The sequence below is a fragment of the Mirounga leonina genome, unplaced genomic scaffold, assembly GCF_011800145.1.
Source record: "Mirounga leonina isolate KUSES-001 unplaced genomic scaffold, KU_Mleo_1.0 Mir_53, whole genome shotgun sequence".
Lineage (NCBI taxonomy): Eukaryota > Metazoa > Chordata > Mammalia > Carnivora > Phocidae > Mirounga > Mirounga leonina.
This window is the reverse complement of record NW_023270807.1, coordinates 40832600-40855975: the sequence shown is the minus strand read 5'-3', so window position 1 is coordinate 40855975 and position 23376 is coordinate 40832600. Positions and strand designations below refer to the sequence as shown.

At 37.5% G+C, this 23376-nt stretch overlaps 1 protein-coding gene and 1 long non-coding RNA gene across 3 annotated transcripts in view; one reads left to right on the top strand and one right to left on the bottom strand.

The window, feature by feature from the left end:
* LOC118000848 overlaps positions 1-23376 on the bottom strand; it is a 290116-nt gene that overhangs the window by 195045 nt on the left and 71695 nt on the right. The window lies entirely within an intron of this gene.
* LOC118000847 (ATP synthase F(0) complex subunit C3, mitochondrial-like) lies at positions 14044-14730 on the top strand. Its single transcript, XM_034990772.1, has one exon. The coding sequence runs from the start codon at positions 14161-14163 to the stop codon at positions 14584-14586; it is 426 nt and encodes a 141-aa protein (XP_034846663.1). The 5' UTR covers positions 14044-14160; the 3' UTR covers positions 14587-14730.

Here is a 23376-nt window from a genome sequence, read left to right as displayed (position 1 = left end):
CTTTATATTAAAAACAGGATAATTTTTTAAGATATTGAAATAGAAAATTTCCAAGCCCTCTGCTTTTTCTTTTGTTTAACCAGTCATTCACCAAGTTCTAAAGTAAAACCATACTATTAAAAGAAATTCCAGCTTTAGTTTTGGTATGGCAATGATGTGGTAAAAAAGGAACCCTCTTGCACTGTTGGTAGGAATGTGAATGGTACAGTCAATGTGGAAAACAGTATGGAGTTTCCTCAAAAAATTAAAAATAGAACTACCCTATGTTCCAGTAATTGCACTACTGGGTATTTACCCCCAAAATACAAAAATACTAATTCGAAAGGATACATGCACCCCTGTTTACTGCAACATTATTTACAACAGCCAACGTATGGAAGCAGCCCAAGTGTCCACTGATAGATGAATGGATAAAGAGGTAGTATACATATACAATGGAACATAATCCAGGCATAAAAAAGAATGAAATCTTGCCATTTACAACAACACAGATAGAGCTAGAGAACGTAATACTAAGCAAAATAAGTCAGAGAAAGACAAATCTCATATGATCTCACTCATATGTGGAATTTAAGAAACAAAACAAACTAGCAAAGGAAATAAAAAAGAGAGACAAACCAAGAAACAGACTCTTAAGTATAGAGAACAAACTGATGGTTATCAGAGAAGGTGGGTGGGGGGCAATGGGTGAAATAGGTGACGGGGATTAAAGAGTATACCTATCATGATGAAAACAGCTAATAAAAAATTTAAAAAAATAAAATGAGGATAATATTGCCTAAAAAATAGAAATTCCATTAAATATACTAATTTTCCAAAAGAGAGCATTTCCTTTTATGATGATTTCAATTTTTATGCATAAATACTCTTAGCATTTCCATTTACAGGGTCCTGTATTTGTTAACATTTATGAAACATTCCTCTCTAGGCATTTGGCAAGTCTAAAGGTTTCCTTTGGTTTGCAATCAAGAGATAAAGATTAAACCTTTAGCCAGCGTAAATAACTCTGTCTTTAGGAAGCCCATTTCAGGGCTCAAACAAGTCTTCCTCAGGCAGCATAATTTCTCCCTGTGTTGAGTGGATTTCAGTATTTCCCGGGATGTGCGGTGGGTGGCTGGTTCCTACCCATTCTGAGTCTAAAGGAACAGTCACCCAATCAAATCTATATCAACTCTCCCTGGGGAGTGATTTTACAGCTTCCAAAGGTTGCATGAATTAAGAGGCTGGCTGAGGCTTTTATGTGGAAAATGGTGATATAATTTGAAAGGTCATATTTTTTCTAACTAGTTGCCTCATATAAAATGTGTTTTTATGAGTTCTATTATAAAGGCCTTGTGACCCAGCTGCATTAGAACCAGGCCTGAGAATTAAAGAACCAAGACTTTCAAACTGCCATTGAGTCACCGGGTGGGTTTGAGCAAATTTAACCACCAGCATTTCAATTGCCTTTTCTAAAAAATGGGCATTATGCTTAACTGATAACCAGTTTAATACTGTCAAGGGCCTAGAAAACAAAGCACTATACAAATGCTTTTTAATGGCTATCATCTAGACCGTATGTTTCACTTAAACCATATTCTGCAATATTTCTACAATATTACAGATAGGATCTATTTTACAAGAACCATTGCTTTGCTTCAAAAATCTTTTATATCATGTAAGTGTCCAGGAAAGATCACAATACTTCTGTATTTTAATTTGGTGTCTTAATCTATTCCTAATTTTTATTACTAAATTAGGACAGTGGAGCTGTTTGTACACTTAGAAAAGCCTGGTGTGCTGTATCTGAGTGAAACACAAACAGAAAAAAAAAAAAAACCCCACTTAAAATGTACTGAACTTTCTTGTTCAAATGGGGAACATTTAGAATACATATTGTACCAGAGTTAATGTGTGGTAACCAAGGTTTTTATCATTCAACATGCAGTATTCCTGTACAACATTAGCTTGGCAAATAATCAGGGCAGTCAGTTAATCATTAGCTAGCATATAGCCTTTGACTATAGACCTGTGCTCAAAAAGAGGGATATTTATAAAAGGAAGGAATGTTGAGGGAGAAAGAAGAAGTTTTATAAAAATCCATATTGAACAATGTTCCTGTTACATCTTGTTACTTAGTAAATCTCAACACTCAATTTCATCACTCTTCAAAATCATTTTCAAGGTGAAGACCTTCCCCTAGAAAGCATTTTATACCCAAGCAGCAAATGAGCTTAAACTGAAATATTGGCACAAGATTAGCCAACTTTTTCAGAAAAAAGGATTCTTTAGAATATGTCTTAAAATTTGTCCTTAAAAAAATAACCTCACAATACCATGGGGGAAAATTTATATATATAAATATATAAATACACACACACACCTAATTAAAATATGTATATAAGAAAGAGACTAGAACTGAATATTCAAGAATGTTAGTGGAGTGGTGCTTGTTTCCAGGTCATAAAGTTATTTGATAGTTTTAATTTTCTTTCCAGATCTTCCCATAGGTTTTTAAAAAATTCACAAATCATACCATAAAATTCATACTTTTAAAGCGTAAAATTCAGTGTATTTTAGTATATTCACAAGGTTGTGCAATCATCACCTATCTAACTCCAAAACATGGAGTACCCATTAGCACTCATTCCATATTCCTCCCTGCTCCTAGCCCCTGGCAACCACTAAGCAATTTTCTGTCTTTATGGAATTGCCTATTCTGGAAATTTCATGTAAGTGGAATCATACAATATCTTGTCTTTTTTGTCTCTTTTCTTTGACTTAGCATAATGTTTTCAAGCTTCATCTACATTGTATCATGCATCAGTACTTCCTTTTATATGGCTGAATAATATTCCATTGTATGACTATACCACATTTTGTTTTCCCATTCATCAATTCATGGGAATTTGGGTTGTTTCTACTTATTGGCTATTACAAATAATGCTGTTATGGGGCACCTGGCTGGCTCAATTGGTTAAGCAACTGCCTTCAGCTCAGGTCATGATCTCAGGGTCCTAGGACCAAGCCCAGGGTCAGGCTCCCTGCTCAGCTGGGAGCCTGCTTCTTCCTCTCCTTCTGCCCCTGCTCATGTGCACTCTCTCTCTCTAATAAATAAATAAAATCTTAAAAAAAAATAATGCTGTTATGACATTCATGTATATGGATATATGTTTCCAATTCTCTTGGGCATATACTGAGGAATGGAATTGCTAGATCATATGGTAAATCTATGTTTAATTTTTAGAGTAACTGCTAAACTGTAATGGCTACATAATTTTACATTTGTATCAGCAATATTTGAGGTTTCCAATTTTTCTACATCTTTGCCAGTGCTTAATATTTGCCTATCTTTTTAATTCTACCCATCCTTTTGGATGTGTATACATTGTGGTTTTGATTTGGATTTCCCTAAATGGCTAATGATATTAAGCATCTTTTCATGTGCTATTGGCCATTTGTATGTATTATTTTGAGAAATTTCTTTTTTTTAAAACATTTATTTATTTATTTGACAGAGAGAGAGCAAGAGAGCAAAGCAGGGTGAGCAGCAGAAGGAGCGGGAGAAGCAAGCTCCCCGCTGAGCAGGGAGCCCCATGCAGGGCTCAATTCCAGGACCTGCAGATCATGACCTGAGCTGAAGGCAGATGCTTAACTGTCTGAGTCACCCAGGTGCCCCTATTTTGAGAAATTTCTATTCAGATCTTTTGCTCATTTTTTAAATTGATTTGTCTTTTTGTTCTTGAGTTGTAAGAGTTCTTTATATATTCTAAATACAAGTCCCTTATCAGATAGGAGATTTGCAAATGTTTTCTTTCATTCTGTGGATTGTCTTTTCACTTTCTCAAAGGTGTCCTTTTAAGTACAATAGTTCTTAATTTTGATAAAATCAATTTATCCATTTTTTTATTGTTGTAGCTTGTGCTTTTGGAATTATATCTAAGAAACCATTGCCTAATCTAAGATCAAAGACATGCCTATGATTTCTTGTAAGAGTTTCATAGTTTTCGATCTTAAACATAAAGTTTCAAATTAATTTTTATTTAGTGTGAGGTAGGGATCTAACCTCATTATTTTGCATATGGATATTCAATTTTCTGAACATAATCTGTTGAAAAGATTATTCTTTCCTCTATTCAATTGTCTTTGCACCCTTGTGAAAAACTAGTTAACTATAAAGAAATACCTTTTTAGACTTCAATTCTATTCCATTGATCTACATGTCCACACTGTGTTGGTTACTGTAGTTTTATAGTAAGTTTTGAAATTAGAAAGAGTGAATTCTCCAACTTTATCCCCTTTTCTCCCCCATGGTGGTTTTTGCTTTCCTCAGACCTTTGAATTTCCATATAAATTTTAGGATCAGCTTGTCAATTCCTTCAAAAAAGGAAGCTGGGATTTTGATGGGAGTTGAACTTGTGTATCAATCTGGAGAGTATTTCCACTTTAATCAAGTCTTCTAATCCATGAATATGGGATGTATTTCTGCTTATTTATCTTTTTAAATTTCTTTCAACAATGTTTTACACTTTTCAGTGTACAGGTTTTACATTTCTTTTGTTAAATTTATTACTATTTTATTATTTTGATACTATTGTAAATATGCAAATATTTTTCTAATTTCATTTTCAGACCATTCACTAGTAGTGTGCAGAAATACAGTTGATTTTTGTATATTAATCTTATATATTACAACCTTGCTGAATTCATTTATTAGTTTAATAGTTTTTGGTGGCTTCCTTCGAATTTTCTATATGTAAGATCATACCATCTGGAAATGGAAATAGTGTTACTTCTTTGTTTACAGTTTGAACGCCTTTTGTTTCTTTTTCGTGCCTAATTGCCCTGACTAAAACGTGAGGTATAATGTTGAATACAAGTGATGAGAGTAAATAACCTTGTCTTCTTCCTGATATTAAGAGGAAAGCTTTCTGTCTTTTACCATTAAGTATAATGTTAGCAGTGAGTTTTCATAGATGTCCTTTATCAGGTTGAGAAGTTCCCTTCTACTCTTATTGTGTGTTTTTATAATAAAATGCTGTTATATTTTGTCAAATGCTTTTTTTTTTGCATCTATTGAGATGATGTAGTTTTGTCCTTTATTGTATTAATATGGCATATTGCCAAGAGCTGAGTTGGAGAGAGCTGAGCTGGCAGGTGTCTAGGTTCTAGGTGGTCAATTAAAACAACAAACCAAAATGAAGGTGACAGTCAAGCTTTCATTTAGTGTAAGCAAGAAACTGAACAAGAGAAAGTACTAGCTCCCCCAGTGTTCTATGTTTCCCCATGAAATGGTGCCAGGAGGTCAGATATATTAATGCAGACAGGTGGATCATCTCACTGCTGAGGAAGCCCCAAACAAAAAGGTCCTGATGTTTGATGGACCCAGAGGTACGGGGGAGGGAGAGGGAGAAGGGCTATGAGTGTAAAAATACTTAATATTGAGTCAGAATTGAGAAAAGTATCTTCAACTACCCCCCAACCAAAGTGGGCTTGGCAGAGGCACCTGAGAGACCTGAGAGGCCTTGGCTGAAGTTCCTCCAATAAGGAGGCCTCTGAATGAAAGCCCTGAGCTAAAGAAATCACATATTCAGAAGAGCAAGGATGGCCAGGGGTGCCTGAGTCCTTTAGTGCAACTCCCACCCAAAGACTATGATACAATGGCTATGCACTAAGTTTGGTGTGTGTGTGTTGGTTGGGTAGCTTTTCCTAAAAGGCCTGTCAGGGAAAGCTTTGTAATTGCTTTTGGTCAGGTCTGAAAGATCAGACATAGAATTTTAGCCTGGAGCCAGACTCCTATATGTTACATTGAGTAATCTTTGTATGCTAAACCAAACTTGCATTCCTGAAATAGATTCTATGTCATCATGGTGTATGATCCTTGTTATATGTTACTGAATTCAGTGTGCTAGGTTTTGTTTGTTTTTTGAGGACTTTGTGTCTCTATATTCATAAAAGGTATTTATCTATACTTTTCTGTTCTTGTGACATCTAGTTTTGGCTAGTTTTGGTATCAGTGTTATCTAGACTTCGTAAGATGAACTCTGAAGTGTTTTCTGTAATTTTGGGGGAAGAGTTTATGGAGGATTGATGTTTTTTAAACATTTGGTAGAATTCACCAGTGAAGCTATCTAGTCCTATGATTTTCTTCATGGGAAATTTTTTGACAGCTAATTCAATCTCTTTACTTGCTATAGGTCTATTCATATATTCTATTTCTCCTTGTTCAATTTTGATAGTTTGTGTCTTTCTGAGAACGTTTATTTTATCTAGATCATCTAACTTTTTTTAGCATATACACTTATTCCTAGTGATATTTCTTGTAGGGAGTATCTGCTAGCAGTATTCTGTGGTTTTGTGTATGTGGGAATGTCTTAATTTCTCCTTCATTTTTGAAGGATCTTTTTTCTTGGTGGACAATCTTTTTCTTATGGCACTTTAAATAGGTTATTCTGCTATCTTCTGGCACCTATAGTTTCTGATGAGAAATCAACTGTTAACTTACTGGGGGTCCCTTGTTATGTATGTAATGAGTTTCTTGTCGTTGCTTTCAAGATTTTTCCTTTGTCTTTGACTTTCAATAGTTCTATTATGATTTATCTTGGTGTGGATCTCGTTGGTTTATCCTACTTGTAATTCATTCAGTCTCTTGGATGTGAAGATTAATCTTTTTTTAAATCAAATTTGGCAAGTTTTCAGCTATTATTTCTCCAAATGTTCTGCTTCCTTGTCTCTTTTCTCTTCTGAGATTACCATTTTACCTATGTTGATACAGTTGATGGTGTTCCACCAATTCTCTGATGCTCTGTTTACTTTTATGTGTTCTCTTTTCTTTCTGTTCCATTGGCTGAGTAAACTTAGTTGACCTATTTTCAAATTCACTGCTTCTCTATTTTGTCAGTTCAGATCTGCTGTTGAACATTTCTACAGAATTTTTCATTTCAGTTACTGTACTTTTCAACTCCAGACTTTCTGAGTGTCTTTTTATACTTTCTATGTCTTTATTGACATATTTGGTGATTTTGTTCTCAAACTTTCCTTTAGTTCTTCAGACAGGTTTCCTTTAGTACTTTTAACATATCTAAATTAACTGATTTTAAAGCCTTTGTCTAGAAAGTCTGACATCAGGGCTTCCTTAAGAACAGCTTCTAGAGACAGTTTTGTTTTTTTTTCCCCCACGTATGGGCCATACTCATTTCTTTGCATGCCTCACATTTTTTGTTGTTGTTGAAAAACAGACATTTTCAATAATATAATATAGTCATTCCAGAAATAATCTTTTTCTCTGGGGATTGGAAATCATAATTTAAATTCCTATGATTATGCTTACTTGGATACTGACGTGATTCTTTTGGAAAGCTGCAGAAAGGAAAAAGGGAAATGATGCCTCCTAGTCATGACCCACAGCCTTCACGGACACCTATACAGTTAGAGCTGTAGTCTGAAAATGTTGCTGGCAAAGCAAAACACTTTAAAGTGCAGGCAAATATTGATATTTAGATTCTATCCTGAATCTTGTTGTAGAGTAAGGAATTTTACCTGCAATTATTTTACATATATTCAAATTTTTCATATGATAGGCTTTGTTTAAATAGAGTTACACCTATACCTCTTCCTGAAAGCAAGTTTAAAAAGCAAAGTGTACTTCTCAGTAAAGTCTTGTGTAGGCTTTATCTACAAGGCTAATATAGACCATTGTTTATATTTCAAAGTAAGCTTAAATCAGCTTTGAATTGGTTCCAGAGAACTAGGTTGCCTCTTGTCTATCACCATCACTTTCAAAGAACTTACAAAGCTCTCACTGAAGTTCATTTATAGTATAGCATTTACAGGGATCAGAGACAACTCTCATTCTAGTAACACAGACACTTCATGGTCTACACTAAGATTTTAGATCCAAACATTTGCGTGTCCCCTACTTCAGTCTTTTCTGGCCAGTGCTGCTTAATTTATTTCTCTCAGAGGCATTTCTCAATGGATGGGAAAGGTATGATGACATGGGTAGCAAGTGCATATTTGGGTCTGATTGCATTTTCTGGGATGGCCAAGCATTTATTCAGTTCTTTTTTACCATATTATTTTTTTAAATTTAAACTCAATTAATTAATATATAATGTATTATTAGTTTCAGAGGTAGAGTTCAGTGATTCATCAGTCTTATACAATACCCAGTGCTCATTACTTCATGTGCCCTCCTTAATGTCCATCACCTAGTTACTCTAACCCTTCATCCTCCTCCCTCCAGCAACCCTCAGTTGGTTTCCTATGATTAAGAGTCTCTTAGGGTTTGTCTCCCTCTCTGATTTTGTCTTGTTTTATTTTTTTCCTCTCTTCCCCTATGATCCTCTGTTTTGATTCTTAAATTCCACATATTAGTGAGATCATATAATAATTGTCTTTCTCTGATTGATTTATTTCACTTAGCATAACACCCTCTAATCCGATCCATGTTGTTGCAAATGGCAAGATTTCATTTTTTTGATAGCTGAGTAGTATTCCATTGTATATATATTCCACATCTTCTTTATCCATTCTTCTGTTGATGGACATCTGGGCTCTTTCCATAGTTTGGTTATTGTGGACGCTGCTGCTATAAACACTGGGGTGCAGGTGCCCCTTCAGATCACTACTTTTGTATCTTTGGGGTAAATACCTAGCATTAATTCATTCTTATTCAGTGCTAACCACTTTTCATATATCATTCATTTTAATCTCACAATCCTATATAACAGATACTATTATTCCCATTAACAAATGAGAAAAATGAGACTTGGAGGAGTTCAATAATTTGTCCAGGCTTACTCATCTTGGAAATGGTGCAGTCAGAAGTCAAATTGAGGCCCCTCATACTATAATCTGGCAAAGAGGTAACATCCTCTAAGGCAGAAAAAGACATAAACCAAGAAGAGTCTTGACTATGGTCTGCACTGGGAGGGAATTGAGGCAGTACTCATTGCAGTTATATGGGACTTCTGTATTATGGTAATGGTTCTGAGTCTTTGACATCAGGTATTATGTGACATATTCTGGCCAGAGTATTTAATTGTTGGTAGGAGACCCTTTAGCACCCTCTTCTCTGAAAAAGTGATCAATCATCTTGAAAGTACATATTAAAATCGAAGTAAAACAAAATCAAAGAATTCCTAGACTAGCAGTACATTTTGTATGAGGCAGCAATAAATTTTTGTTGTTAATCCACTGGGTTTCTGCGTTTGTTTTTTTTTTTAAATAGAACAGCATAGGTATACCTATCCAGACTAATATGAGGATGGTAACTGCTCCTTGTGTATAGCATTCATTAATTTTGCAGCATGAATTTTATAGAGCAAAACTGTGATAACATAGAGAGAAATGTGAGAATTAGGGCAGCATCCATTGGGTTTTAATGAAATAGTCTTTATATCCAATTTAAGCTGAGCTTTACGCAAATGTGCTTAGAATCAACCTGGGATTTCCTTTTTTCTAGATCAATAAAACCCTAATTAGTTGACCTTTCTGGTCTGCTTCAAAACATTGTTTTTATGTCATATCATTTATTTATTCTTGATTTTCATTTGCTTTTCCTTTGCCCAAATACTTCTGGCAGAGGAAGCCTGCCATATGTTTTATGAATTAACCAATAAACTCATTCATCAGAACCATTGTTTGTTCATTATAGTCAATTCTCATGAACCCATTAGGGCAGGACCAAAGGAATAATAAACATGAATCTCAATTACATTGTCTTGGCCCAACCACCCTCTCTGTTCAGATAGTTTAATGACAAAAGATGATTTTTTAAAATCAGTTCCTTTCATTGAAATGGTTTACTTTCACACATGATCAAATTTGAGGGTTTTATTTTCCAGGAAAAGAAACTGAAACTTGTCTACCAGTTATTCCAATGGATTCTTTCATGCCTCATTAGCATCAAACTACCTCTAGGAGGAAGTGTGATAGGCCTTTAAATGGTTACTGCACTACAGCTAACAGCTGGAAACAACTATGGTTCAAGCAAACAAATGACAATAGCAAAAGGACTTTAACCTGGAAGCTTAGAGAAAGAGGCCAGAGAATGAGGGTGTTGGAGGGAAGTCATAGAGACCAAGTCTTATGGAGCAACACAGACATCCCCAGTTCTCCAATGGCTCTAAGGTGTTCACTTTGCAAAGGCACTTAGCACCTGGTAATAGTTTTTGTCCATTGGTGCTGATGAGAAATGTTAAACTTCTTACAAAAGGTTCAGTCAAGAACACCTAATAAGAAGTGTCATTTTTTTTTTCATAAAAAGTTAATTCTTTCTACATCTCATTTGTTCATTTGTTGAATATCTACTATGTGCCAGGGGCTCAGAATTGTGCTCAGAATAAACAATGAATAAGACACACTTATACCCTCAAAAATCTTTACCATCTAGTGGGGATATTTTTACCCTTTATTGTCTGTGGGGATAAAACAGAGTTGTAAGATATTTATCAGATGATAGCAATTTGTGACCAGAGCCACGGAGGGTGTTGGGAAGTGTAACAGAGGAAGTAGCTGTGAAGAAGGAGTAAATGGTACCCAGATCAATGCTACTTTCTCTATCCAGCTTTCTTGATATTTGCCTTCCCCTTATATATATTGGACATGAGGTCCTAGAGAGAGGCTGACTGACTTGAGGTTTTCACATGGGTAGTCAGAATGGTGGTGGTATCTTAACAATAGTGTTTAGGAATACAAAAGGAGGATAGGTTGATAAGGTGGCAGATGATGAGTCAATAATAGACATGTTGAGGTGGAGGTTCCTAAAGGATATCTAGGAGATGTTTTATAGACAGATTTTTTTTTTTAATCTGGAACAATGGATTTTTAAAAAATTATCCTTGCAAGTGCTTAACACTGCTAGTTGCTCAGGATGCAGAGAAAAATTAACATGAAGGCTAACAGCATGTATGCTATAACTTCACAAATTACTTGGATGTACACTATATCAACTGGGTTTCAGGCAGGAAGCAGTTCACATGATCAAATCATGCAGAGTTTACAAAGGGACTATTTACAAACAAGGAAGCAGACAGGTTAAAGGAGAACCAAGATAGTGTGGTACCCCAGTGCTCATAATAGCAGGAAGTCATTATCAAAAGGAGAGAGTAGTTACCGTTTCTCAGAAAGAGAATACAGAGCTCTGTGGAGAGAGCCATCTGACAGGAGCTGTGGCCTTCAGTAGAGAGATGACAAGTGGAGCCTTCCCAGAGAGGGAGCCCATCTCCTGCTTATGTCCCCACTGGCCTGACTGGAGTCATAGAACAAAGATGCCTCTGATAGAGGCCTTTGAACTCAGCCTAGAGCCAGCATAAAGTAGGATACAGTAAGTTGGGGGGTAGATCTAGAGAGGCGAATAGATGTCCAGCACACATACATAGTTCACGAGTCTTGACAACAACCTCATAATAATAACGGTAATAATTAACCTGGACTGAGTGCTTACCATGTATCAGACAGTGTACTGGTGCTGTAACCTTAACAAATCCTCACAACAACCCTATGAGGTGGGTACTATTATTCACTTTTTTTGAAGAAGACACTGAGGCTTGGAGATATTCATTTGCTCCTTTACTCAGCTAAAGTAGTACGGTTGCAATACAACCCTAGGAATCTGTCACCAGAACCACTTGGTCTTTCTATTTGCCCATCTCTAATGTCTACTAATGCCTACATGAGAAAACTGAAGCTTAGAAAGTTTAAGGGATTGATTCAAGTCAACATGGCTATGAAATAATGATCCCATGATGAACTCAGCTCTAAGTCTCACACTTTTCAGTGACATCTTCAAGTTATGAGAGAGATGGGTAAGAAAGGACCATGGGAGGGGCGCCTGGGTGGCTCAGTCGTTAAGCTTCTGCCTTCAGCTCAGGTCATGATCCCAGGGTCCTGAGATCGAGCCCTGCATCGGGCTCCCTGCTCCGCGGGAAGCCTGCTTTTCCCTCTCCCACTCCCCCTGCTTGTGTTCCCTCTCTCGCTGTGTCTCTCTCTGTCAAATAAATAAAATCTTAATAAAAATAAAATAAAATAAAATTTTCAAAAAAAAAAAAAAAAACAAAGGACCATGGGAACACAAAGGCAATATGATTTGAAAAGAGAGTGGGGCTGAGTTTGTACTGTCTGTTTTCATCAGGCTGATGAAGTAGCATGAGCAAGATCATGGAGATGAAAAGAGTGGTCTGATCAGGCTAGAGAAGAGGGTGCTGGAGAGGGTACAGGAGATAGTATTTAAGAGATCAAGGGGTTAAAAGATGCCAGAGAAGCCAACTGCTTAAAAGGGAGAGGAAAATTCAAAGAAGAGAACTAGGAGAGGCTCAGAGAGATTAAGTCACATAACCAAGAAAATAATAGTTAAGAGCAGCAACAGCATTTACTTGACTTCAAAAGTAACAATCTTTCTAGGATAGCACGCAGCCTGTCTTTATATACTCCCTTATTCTACACCAACGGAGTTAGAGTTTTCTAGAATTCCATGACCTCCTTTGACTCTCAGCAGGAAACCTGAAGAGGTTAGGTTCAGATGCCCAATGGAATGACCTATTGTCCTACTCCTCCCTTAACTCCTTTTTCTTTACCTTTTCTTCAGTCCCATCCTACCACTCCTCCCTAATTGTGTTGAAATATCTCTATGCCTACAAGCAGGATATCCATTCCCTCAACTGTTATTTACTGAGTCCCTACTATAATAGGCATTGTTTCTAGGTGCTGGGGATTTGGCAGTGAGCAAAATAGAGAAAAATCTCTGCCATCAGGAAGGTTAAGTTTTAGCAGGGAGAAAACAAGAAAAATTTATCATCTTTCAGCTGATGATGGAGAAAAAAGTTAAAATGGGAAATTTTTATGGAGGTTTCAATTTCCAATAGAGAGGTCAGGAGATCACATTTGGGAAGCCTACAGGATAGGAAAAAGAGCTGTAGGAACATCTGGGAAGGAACATCCAGATAGAGAAAAGAGGAAGCAAAGGCTTGAAGACTTAAATTACTCGAAGTATAATGGAAGACACTGAAGTTTCTCAGCAGAGAAAATACATGACTCCAATCATATTGTAAAAGGTTCACACTGGCTGCTCTGGTAACGGGCTGTAGGTGGATGAGGACAGAAGTAGAAGACTATTGCAATAACTTGGGGAGAGATTATAGAAGCTGTGTCAGATGTAATTAAAAAGAAAAAGGCAGTTACTGGTGGATTTGGAAAGTATAGCTGAATAGATTTACTGATGAATAGGATGTGGGAGAGAGAGAAACAAGAGTCAAGATAAGGCTATGAGTTTTGGCCAAGAAGCTGAAAGAATGGAGTAGCCATTAATCTGAGCTGATGAAGACAGTGGCAAGAGCAGTTCAGTTTTGAACACATTAGGTATGGGATGCCCATTAACATCCAAGTAGATATGGTGAGTGGACAGTGAGATATGAGAGTCTGTAGTTCAGGAGAGAAGTCCAATCTGGAGATATAAATGCGGGAGTCATTGGCATGCAGATGTTACTTAAGGCCATGAAGCAGATGCCTTTTCAGATGGTGTATTTAGTAAAGTGTTGATTCTGAAGTGTTCCAAATTTCAGAGATATGTACATGAGTGAAATAAGCCATGGGGAAGAGACAACAAAAAATGGTTTGGACAGTGGTAAATTGGAGTTCACCAATCTTGCCCAAAGCTGGCAGTCACCTCTCAGATCTAGCTCATTTCTTCCATGAAAAATGGACAAGCTGGCCAATTGGCATCAGAACTCCCCCCAAAAATATATCTCTAGATAACTAGTTGGGTAACCTCTGCCTTAGAGGCAGGAATCTAAAAATTTGGTTCTGGGTTTTATTCCCCAACCCTATCATACAATTTGGTTAGTCTCATCTCTGCTCACAAGCACAGATTTTGCATAGTACCTACTGCTTGATGTTGTGGACCTGGCTTTTTCTTTAATTTATAAATCCAGGCTTCACCTCCTGTAGGACCAGTGGTGTGCTGGTACTAATTTCTACTGCCTTATGAGAACCAATTTTATATTTGGCTGGAATTTTGTAAGCTAGATAATAAACACAGTCATTATTAAAATTAAATTACACTCCTTCAACCTCTGCCGCAGTCGCTGCCGCCGTCACCTCCGGAGAAGAAGGGAAGTGGGAGTGGAGCCCACGTTGGACGTCACCCAGGTCCTCCAGCCGCCCTGCCCCAAACAGTGTAAGATGTTTGCCTGCGCCAAGCTCGCCTGCACCCCAGCTCTGATCCGAGCTGGATCCAGAGTTGCCTACAGACCAATTTCTGCATCAGTGTTATCTCGACCAGAGGCTAGGACTGGAGAGGGCTCTACGGTATTTAATGGGGCCCAGAATGGTGTGTCTCAGCTAATCCAAAGGGAGTTTCAGACCAGTGCAATCGGCAGAGACATTGATACTGCTGCCAAATTTATTTGTGCAGGTGCTGCAACAGTGAGAGTGGCTAGTTCTGGTGCTGGTATTGGAACAGTCTTTGGCAGCCTTATCATTGGTTATGCCAGAAACCCTTCGCTGAAGCAGCAGCTGTTCTCATATGCTATTCTAGGATTTGCCTTGTCTGAAGCTATGGGTCTCTTTTGTTTGATGGTTGCTTTCTTGATTTTGTTTGCCATGTAACAGAAATTACTGCTTGAAATGTTGGCATTCATATTAATTATGGATGTAATTCTGTGTATCTTCCTGTGACTCTGAAAAATGCAGTATTGGGGTCATGGAAATGTATGTTATTTCAAGGTCATTTCATTAAAGATGAAAACTTAAAAAAAATTAAATTACATAAACTTATGTAAATTCTATTAAAAACAAGTTCATCAATAGTCAAAACTCATCAGTTCCTAATTATTTTACTATATTTTATTATTATGTGTACTTCTGAGGGTTTTCTTTGTTTTTGTTTTTTTTTTAAAGATTTTATTTATTTATTTGACAGAGAGAGACGCAGTGAGAGAGGGAACACAAGCAGCAGGAGCAGGAGAGGGAGAAGCAGGCTTCCCGCGGAGCAGGGAGCCCGATGTGGGGCTCTATCCCAGGACCCTGGGATCATGACCTGAGCTGAAGGTAGCCGCCTAATGACTGAGCCACCCAGGCGTCCCCTTCTGAGGGTTTTTTAAACTTCAACTGTATCTGTATTCTAGAAATACTACATAGTTGTGTATTCTTGTCCTCACTTGGCTTTCTGTGACTTCATGTCAGTAGCTTTAAATGGGCCACATGCGAATATTTATACCATGGAAATTGTCAAAAAATACAAATCAGGGCTATTTTCCCTGGAAAGCCAGTTTAAAATCTTTATTAGCACACCACTGTGCAAATGTCATCCTTGGGAATTCATCACAGCTGAGAGAAACTGGAAATGACAATGGTAGACAGGCATGTAGAGATTAAAGTTCAGACCCACTATTCCCTAATTTTTAAAAGAATTATTTCCTTGATGATTATTCTTAAAATAAGTCTACAAGATTGCTGCATGGATCTTCTGAAACTGGCTCTTGAGAATCCACACCTACAATTTGCACCTTCTGCTTTTCCAGCAGCAACTACAAAGACTGATGGGATGCATTACAGGAGGTCAACAGACCATATGCCAAGGAGTTCCCTGGAAAATAGCCTGACATTTTGAGTCAGTGTTTCCTGACTTCTACCCAATGATAAACCTTATTATGAAAATGCAGTTGAAAAGAGTACATAGTTTTCCCCAGAGTTCAAGGAGCATGTAAAGAGAGATAAAGTATAAGTAGGACAGTGGGGAAAATGGTTCTTTAGGATGTAAAACATATATATTCCATTTTTAAAAATTCTACATTTCTGTAATAAGTTTTCAACCATCAAGGGTTCAGGTTGGGTGTCATATAGCTCTCACATAGGTAAAACCAAATGAGGCTCACTTTCCCCTTCCAAGTTTCCTGAAGCTAACCCTTTTCCTTCCTTTTTACATGTTATCTCCACAAATAGAGCTGGTAAAAAGTATCTGTTACAATGACCTGGGCTTTACCATTCATGGAAAATCTCTCTAAATTATAGGCTTTTCCTCATAGAGACCATTTACAGTGGGCATAATACAAGGCTGTGTTCAACCATGCCACTCTTTGAACTAGCCGTACCATGTTATTACCACACTAAACTGGAGTGGCCAGTTTTTCTATAAATAAATATCCTCCTCACTGGGTAGATGAAAATCCTTAGTAGCAGTTCCTGTATTATTGATTTTATGGTTTCTAGCTTCTCTGCTGGGAATGACTTTTGAGTTGTTTTGAAAAAAGAAGTCTTGTAAACACTTGACTGTTGCTGAACTTGAGAAAAATCCCATCAGCAGGGAATCAATAACATTATTACTCAGCTGGATTCCCTGTAATTCTTCCATTTCTGGGCCAGGTGGGTGGATGAGGGTGAGGAAGTGAACTCTTTCAAAGAGATTGTATGTTCTTCCTGGATGCCATTTATGTCTTTGCAACAGTCCTTTAATTTTGTGGTGTTGGAAATGGAGTTAATAATGACAATTTGAACAAGACTGGCTTCCTCTCTGTGAAGGAGAACAAAGCAGAGATTATTAGCTTTCACAAAAGTGATTAGAAGCTTCATCAGCCACTCTGTGAGATACTCCATCATCCACATGAAATTAAGTCCAGGAACTCACTAGAATTGCATAGCTTTTCATACAGCATAAGAAGTCCAGGCAAACATTTTATCTTCAGGTCAGTGGTTTGGTTGTTGTTGCCATTTGTCTTGTTTTTTCTTTCTATAAACCCTCTAAAGGGATGTTTTGGAGATACTGAAAGGCAGGATGTCTTATAGAAGCTTCAGACTCCATCTGACTTCCTTCACTGCGATCTCTTGGGTTCTTACAGCTATATCCTCCAGACCTGGGAATAACTTCTTGGCCAGGAGCTCCGGTCAGAAACCTGTGGTCCCAGAGTCACATCAGCTGTGTAGGTCACAGCTGAGTTCTCATCTTTTGCACCCATTCTGATATTGCTTTCTTATGAACTGGCCCTCAATTGAATTCTTAACCTGTTCACTCTTGCCTCAGGGCTTGGCTCGACGTGCTGCCCTAAAACAGACTTCCCATGGTTGAGTTCCTGCTATCTTGTAACATTCTTCCTTGCTAGGGTCTCCCTGCCTGACTGTGCAACATGTGACCACTGATAACCAGATCCCCTGATGTGTGTCCACTTGTTTGGCTTTTCACCTATTATAGCCATCTGACTTTCAGTCCTGGCTACATATCTGAAACACAAGTGAACTTTTAGGAAATATTTATGTCTGGTCCTCACCCCTAAAAACTTGGATTTAGTTGGTCTTATGTGGGACACTGATAATTTTTTAAAGGCCTTTGTTATGGACTAAATTATGCCCCCCTTAATTCATATGTTGAAGACCTAACCCCCAGTACCTCAAATGTGACTGCATTTGGAGATAGGGTCTTTAAATAGGTAACTAAATTAAAATGAGGTCATTAGGGTGAGTTGGAATCTAATATGACTGGTATCCTTATAAGAAGAGGAAATTAGGACACAGACATGTACGGAGAGAAGACCATGTGAAGACACAGGGAGAAGGCCATCTACAAACCAAAGAGAAAGACTTCAGAAGAGACAAACTGCTGACTTCTTGATCTCAGACTCTGAACCTCCAGAACTGTGAGAAAATAATTTTTGTTGTTTAAGCCACTCAGTCTGTCGTATTTGTTATGGCAGTCCTAGAAAACTAATACAGTCCTTAAGTAGATTCAATAAGTAGTCAGGAGTGGGAACCACTAATCTGGTTCTGAAGTTTTAATATACATCAAATCAACTAGAGAGGTTGTTAAAACACAGGTTACTGAATCTAAGCCTTAGCATTTCTGATTCAGTATCTCCTGAGTGGGGTCTAAGAATCTGCATTTCTATCAAATTTCTAGATGATACTAATGCAACTAGTCCTAGGACAATATTCGCAAACCAATTTATGTGTCACAGTTGGTCTTCCTTGAGTCTCCAGCTTCCCCCATCAACTCTTGATTGTTTTACTGACAGCTTCAGTACCCAGGGGTTCCCTAGTCCTTGATTCCCTTGGGCTGACCAAGTCAGCTGACCTTGATTCAAACATGTATCTCCTTAGGAAAATGGAAATTCTGGGGGAGGGGGCATCTATGAATAGTTGCAATCTCAGTAAGTCTGTATATATGTTTGTGAATTTATGTATCTTTCCACAAAGAGTTTGAGGCAACTACTAAAATCTGAGAGAACTGGGTTACTTCACATCTAAAGATCTGAATAAATGTTTCCATTTTAATGTATTAAATATTAGATGCATTCTATAGGTATTTTCTAGGCATTTTAAAAAAGCTTTTATTCAATAATTTATTAACATTCATTTTGAAGAGTTAATAATAATAATAATAATAATGATAATAATACTGATAACGCTGTTTTAGATTTGAAGAGTACTTTGCAGTGTGCCAAGAAGAGAATATATGTGAAACTCCATCATCCACTTTAGTACTGTGAGGCCTAATTACACTGGAACTTTTCAGTTCTTTCTTCCTAACATCCGTCTCTTTGACTCAGGATTAGCTGATGAATGAGAATTTCACTGTAGGAAGCCATTCCTATCCCCTGCTTATTCCTAAAGGTGTCTTTAAAGTTCAATTTGACCAACCTATCCTTTTAAGCACCCTGGAGGGGAAGACCTTGGTCTGTGAGTTCCCCTTATGTCCCCAATGAACAGGACAGTGGAAAGCATGAATTAAGTATGCAATAAATAGCTGTTGAATCAATCAGAAAATGAAACTTTTATCCTGCACAGAATATGTTATTTCTCACCTTTCTTCCTTTGCATATGCTCTTTCTTCTCCTGGGCTAAAGACACCCTTTATCACCTAACTTGGGCTTCAAGATTCAGTACACAACTTACTCTGAATTGAGTTTGTACCCCAGCAGAATCCGTAACTGTGCTATTTCTCCCCCTTTGCTTTGAAATTCAGTGGCTATTGATTTAGTAATCCCATTGATAAGAGCTAACCTTTAGAGAGCTCTGTGCAAAGTGTATTCACATATGTAATTTCATTTAATCCTCAAAAGAATCACCTAGGGGCTTTTAGACACTACATTTCTCATCCCCACCTGAGACCAGATACATCAGAACATCTGGAGATGAATCCTAGGAGTTAGCATTTTAAAGAGCCTCCTGTGATTTTATTTATTTATTTATTTATTTATTTATTTATTTATTTATTTATTTTTAAAGATTTTATTTATTTATTTGACAGAGAGAGACAGCGAGAGCAGGAACACAAGCAGGGGGAGTGGGAGAGGGAGAAGCGGGCTTCCTGCCGAGCAGGGAGCCCCATGTGGGACTCGATCCCAGGACCCTGAGATCATGACCTGAGCCGAAGGCAGACGCTTAACGACTGAGCGACCCAGGTGCCCGAGCCTCGTGATTTTAATGTACAGCCAAGACTGGGAATCACTGAGTCAGATGGTCCACATCCATGGCACAAAACATAAACCTACCCTTGTTTGAATGAGCTCTAACAACCTGAGAAAGATTTAAAAGTAGTTCAAAAAGTTCCTCTCCATTCTTGGTCTCTCTTCTCCCTTCTCTAGTTTTCAGCTCTTCTCCACAGTTTAGGACCTAGTTCCCTGGACCTGCTTTCTAGACCAAAACACTTTCAGTCCCCTCTCAGTTCCTCCTATTTGCTTCCCCAATTATCAACACATTCAGCAAAACAAAAATAAAAACTGTGCTCAAACTAACCTTTGGGGAGTCTCCATCCATCTCAATATCAGTAGGTAATTATCTGTTAGCCCTTTGAGGGAGAGGCCTTGGCATGTCTTTTTTATCTTCGCTATAAACATTCAACAAATGAGAGCAAATTACTTGCTTAGTGATAAGGCTGCTGGTGGAGATGATATAAGGGATTTGTAAACTGGATTAGAGATCTTGGAATTCCTTTATGGGGTACCCTTGAAAGGACATACACTGGAGAGTTACAGGTTCAGACTAGCATTTGGAAAAGATAACAAGGGCTGCAGATGAATTGAAGAGGACTCAGAGTTAGGAGATTATTGGAGAGAAAGACTAGAGCCGAGGAGTAGATGGGGAAAATATTTTAGAAGTGGAATCCATAAAGCAGCTTAAAACGATACAACTCTCATTCCTCTGTGTTGTTGCATTTGTCCAGGAGGTGACTAGATGTCACTCCACAGGGGAACCTTTGTATTTTAAAATATGTTATAATATAAAAGCATTATAACACCTACTTAGCATAATTTAATCATTCTGAACCCTATTACCTTTTTAAATTAAACACAAGCTTGGCTTTTAAATAAGGAATGAGAGTGGAGAAAGCCAAAGGTAATTAAATATAAACTTTTCTGGTTTTCTTCTCTTGACCAACACTGGTGTCTGATGTAAGTGTTCAGAAAACTTAAAAATGTTTTACATCCAACAGTAAGAGGTTTTATATCAGCTGGAAGCAAGAACAAAAACATTAAGATTAAACTAAGTCTTAAAAAAAAAAAAAAGATTAAGTCTTAGCTGTTCCTTTAATCCATTGCTTTGTGCATATCTCTGCATGTGTTCATTATAAGTTCTTTAAAGTTATTAAACCAGTTGATACCTGAAGGTTATAATGTACTGGGAATTCTAGAGATGCAACACCACATTTCACTCATTGAGAACTGCTCAGGCTTCACAAACATCCCGGCATTCAAGACCTTTTCCAGTGGTATCTAAGACGTGTCTGTGTACGGGACCCATACAAGCCATATGTTGTGTACCCAGAACAGTTCCAATTTATGCTTATAATGTGGGCCTAATTTTAATCTCATCCCTTCCATTTTCAAAAATGTCTTTAAAGATTTAGACTGTAAGTTACCTTATCATCCTAGCTATGAGAGAAGGAGCAAGTGTTTGTGTTGTGAAGGGAAAAGTTCCTCCAAAATAAGATAGTTCACTTTTTCTTTCCTTCTTGACTCTGAACAACTGAACTGGGTGAGTGGCAGAATCACGTGCTTCCATTAGTTGGAGTAGGAAGAGCCATGGGAAAGGTGTGGGAGAAAGTTGGGAGTGGGAGAGGAAGATTAGAGATTTCTCAAACCCCCATTATGGATGACAGGAGCTGTAGAAGCAGCTGGTGAACTCTACTATGGACCAAGGCAAAAATATTCATGAAAAGTAAGATAGTCACTCTTCCTGAGACCCAGATCTTAACATCTCATTGACAAACTGAGTTAGAAACTGCCTGGAAAACTTCCAGCATATCAATGATAAAAGACAGACTCTCCAAGTGGCCAATGGCATGTTATTAGGGCAAGAAGTTGAGGGGACTGGAAAGCCAAGTTGGACAGACTCTAAGTGCACCTGCAGCGTGGATTGAAGCAGGGAACTCTGCCATCTCTGTCGGTGGGCTGAATTTCATCCTCCTGCCTCCTCTGAAGCTGATGACTGTGTCATCTTGAGCAAGTTGCCTAACCTCCCTGTACCTTGCTTTTCCAAACTGGTAAATGAGAAGCTTCAGAAGTGACTACATCACTGATAAAGATGTTGCTTCATTTTACAAATAAAAATCTTATTTCAGCATTCTTTTTTCTAGTCTGAAGCTTCTGTAAGACAGTGAGCAAATTTGTGTCCCTCATACATTTATGGAGCCTTTTCTTAGACTAGGGGATCCCTTAGACAGGGATACCTGGCTAGACTGAAACTTATTACTGTTTGTCAAAAAGAAAGCCCAAAATTGTGTTGTATATATTTTTATCTTAAGGGTGATAATTTTGATTTAGATGACATATATACATCCATACAAAATGAATGACATTAATGCTTATTTCTGTGGCTTCACAAATTCATCTGTATAAGAAAAAAATAATCTTATTGGGTTCTTGAAAGTAAAAGACTAGATTCATTTTCAGTTACATAAACATAGTTTTAACATTTGAGGAACTAACTAGTCTCAAATCCCAGAAGTCAGCAAAATAAGTAAATATTGTTTATTTTTAAAAGATAAACATAATAGACTTCTGAAATCAGTCCTGTATGGAATGTCAATACTTATAGTCCAAAGTGAAAATGTTTTAAAAATGTAAAGTGTATAAATGTTCTTTTTTGTTTCATTTGCTTAGGTACTGGATCTTCTTACTCCTCTCCTCACCCACACTCCCCAGTAGAGTGTCTTACAGATAAAAGCCTTGCTGCTCAAAGTGAGGTTTTGAGTCAGCAGCATGAATATCACCTGGGAGCCTAATAGAAATGAAGAATCTCGGACCCCACCCCAAGGCTACTAGATCAGAATCTGCATTTTAACAAGCTCTCTGGGTGATTTTCACAGACATTGAAGTTTGAGAAGTACTAGATTAGAGAATACTTGGCTAGGAATAGCATAGGTCATAAAAATAAGTTAGTCAAATAGAGTGAGTAGAATTAAAATACCTTGTGCTTGCCTCCAAAAGAAATTATATTAATCCTCCAAAGGCTCTTTTCTTATCCCTGTGTGTGCACTGATGTCTGCCTCTGTCTTCTCTTACCACTTGTTTATGGTATCATTCTCTTTCATATTATGTATGGTGGTTACATGTAATTGTGCTTAAACTTTATAATTGCTATTACTTAGCAAAATTTCAAACTTCCTCTAAAATTACTTCACTCCCAACCCTACAATATGCTCTATTTACACAGCCTATATCTGTTTCCTTTTCTCTGAGACTCCCTCCATAAAACCAGACATAATATGAAATAGAAGAATGGTTTGGCTTGGGAATGTACAGATTCTGGGAGTGCAGCCATGGACCAGTGCCAACCAGAGCTGGATGAATAATACTGGGGTAAAGCAGTACTAGGGATCTTCATTAGCAGAAGGAGGGGCATATTTTAGTCATGGGTAATGCAGAATTCTGCTTCAGCATGAACTATAACTGGTGAGAATATTCATTTCTGAGGGCTGAAACATGGCATACTTGGCCTATGGTGCTTTCCAGAAGCACCACTAGTGGAAGGAGTTGCTTAGGAATTATTTTTTTCTTTTCTACTACACTTTTATTAATACATTTTAAAATTTCTTCCCAGTCAAAATTCAAATAAAGAAAATTGACTCATCTTGATTGAGGACAGAGCAGATGGGATAATATAGTTATAGGGTAGAAAGAATAAAAGCTATATAGTCAGACATACTAGAGTTCAAATCCCACATCTCCCATAAAGATGACCAAATTGCTTGACCTCTCTGACCCTCAGATTTCTCACCTGTAAAATGGGAATTATAATATTTATCTTGAAGAATTGTTTTAGATAACCAAATGAGATGATGTATTTACAGTCTCTAGGATAGGTCCTCGTACTTACTCAATGAATATTAAGTATCTCTTTTCTACTTTCTTCCCTAATTCTATTCTGAATCAGTAGGCAGGATTATTTTATGATTGACTAAATAAC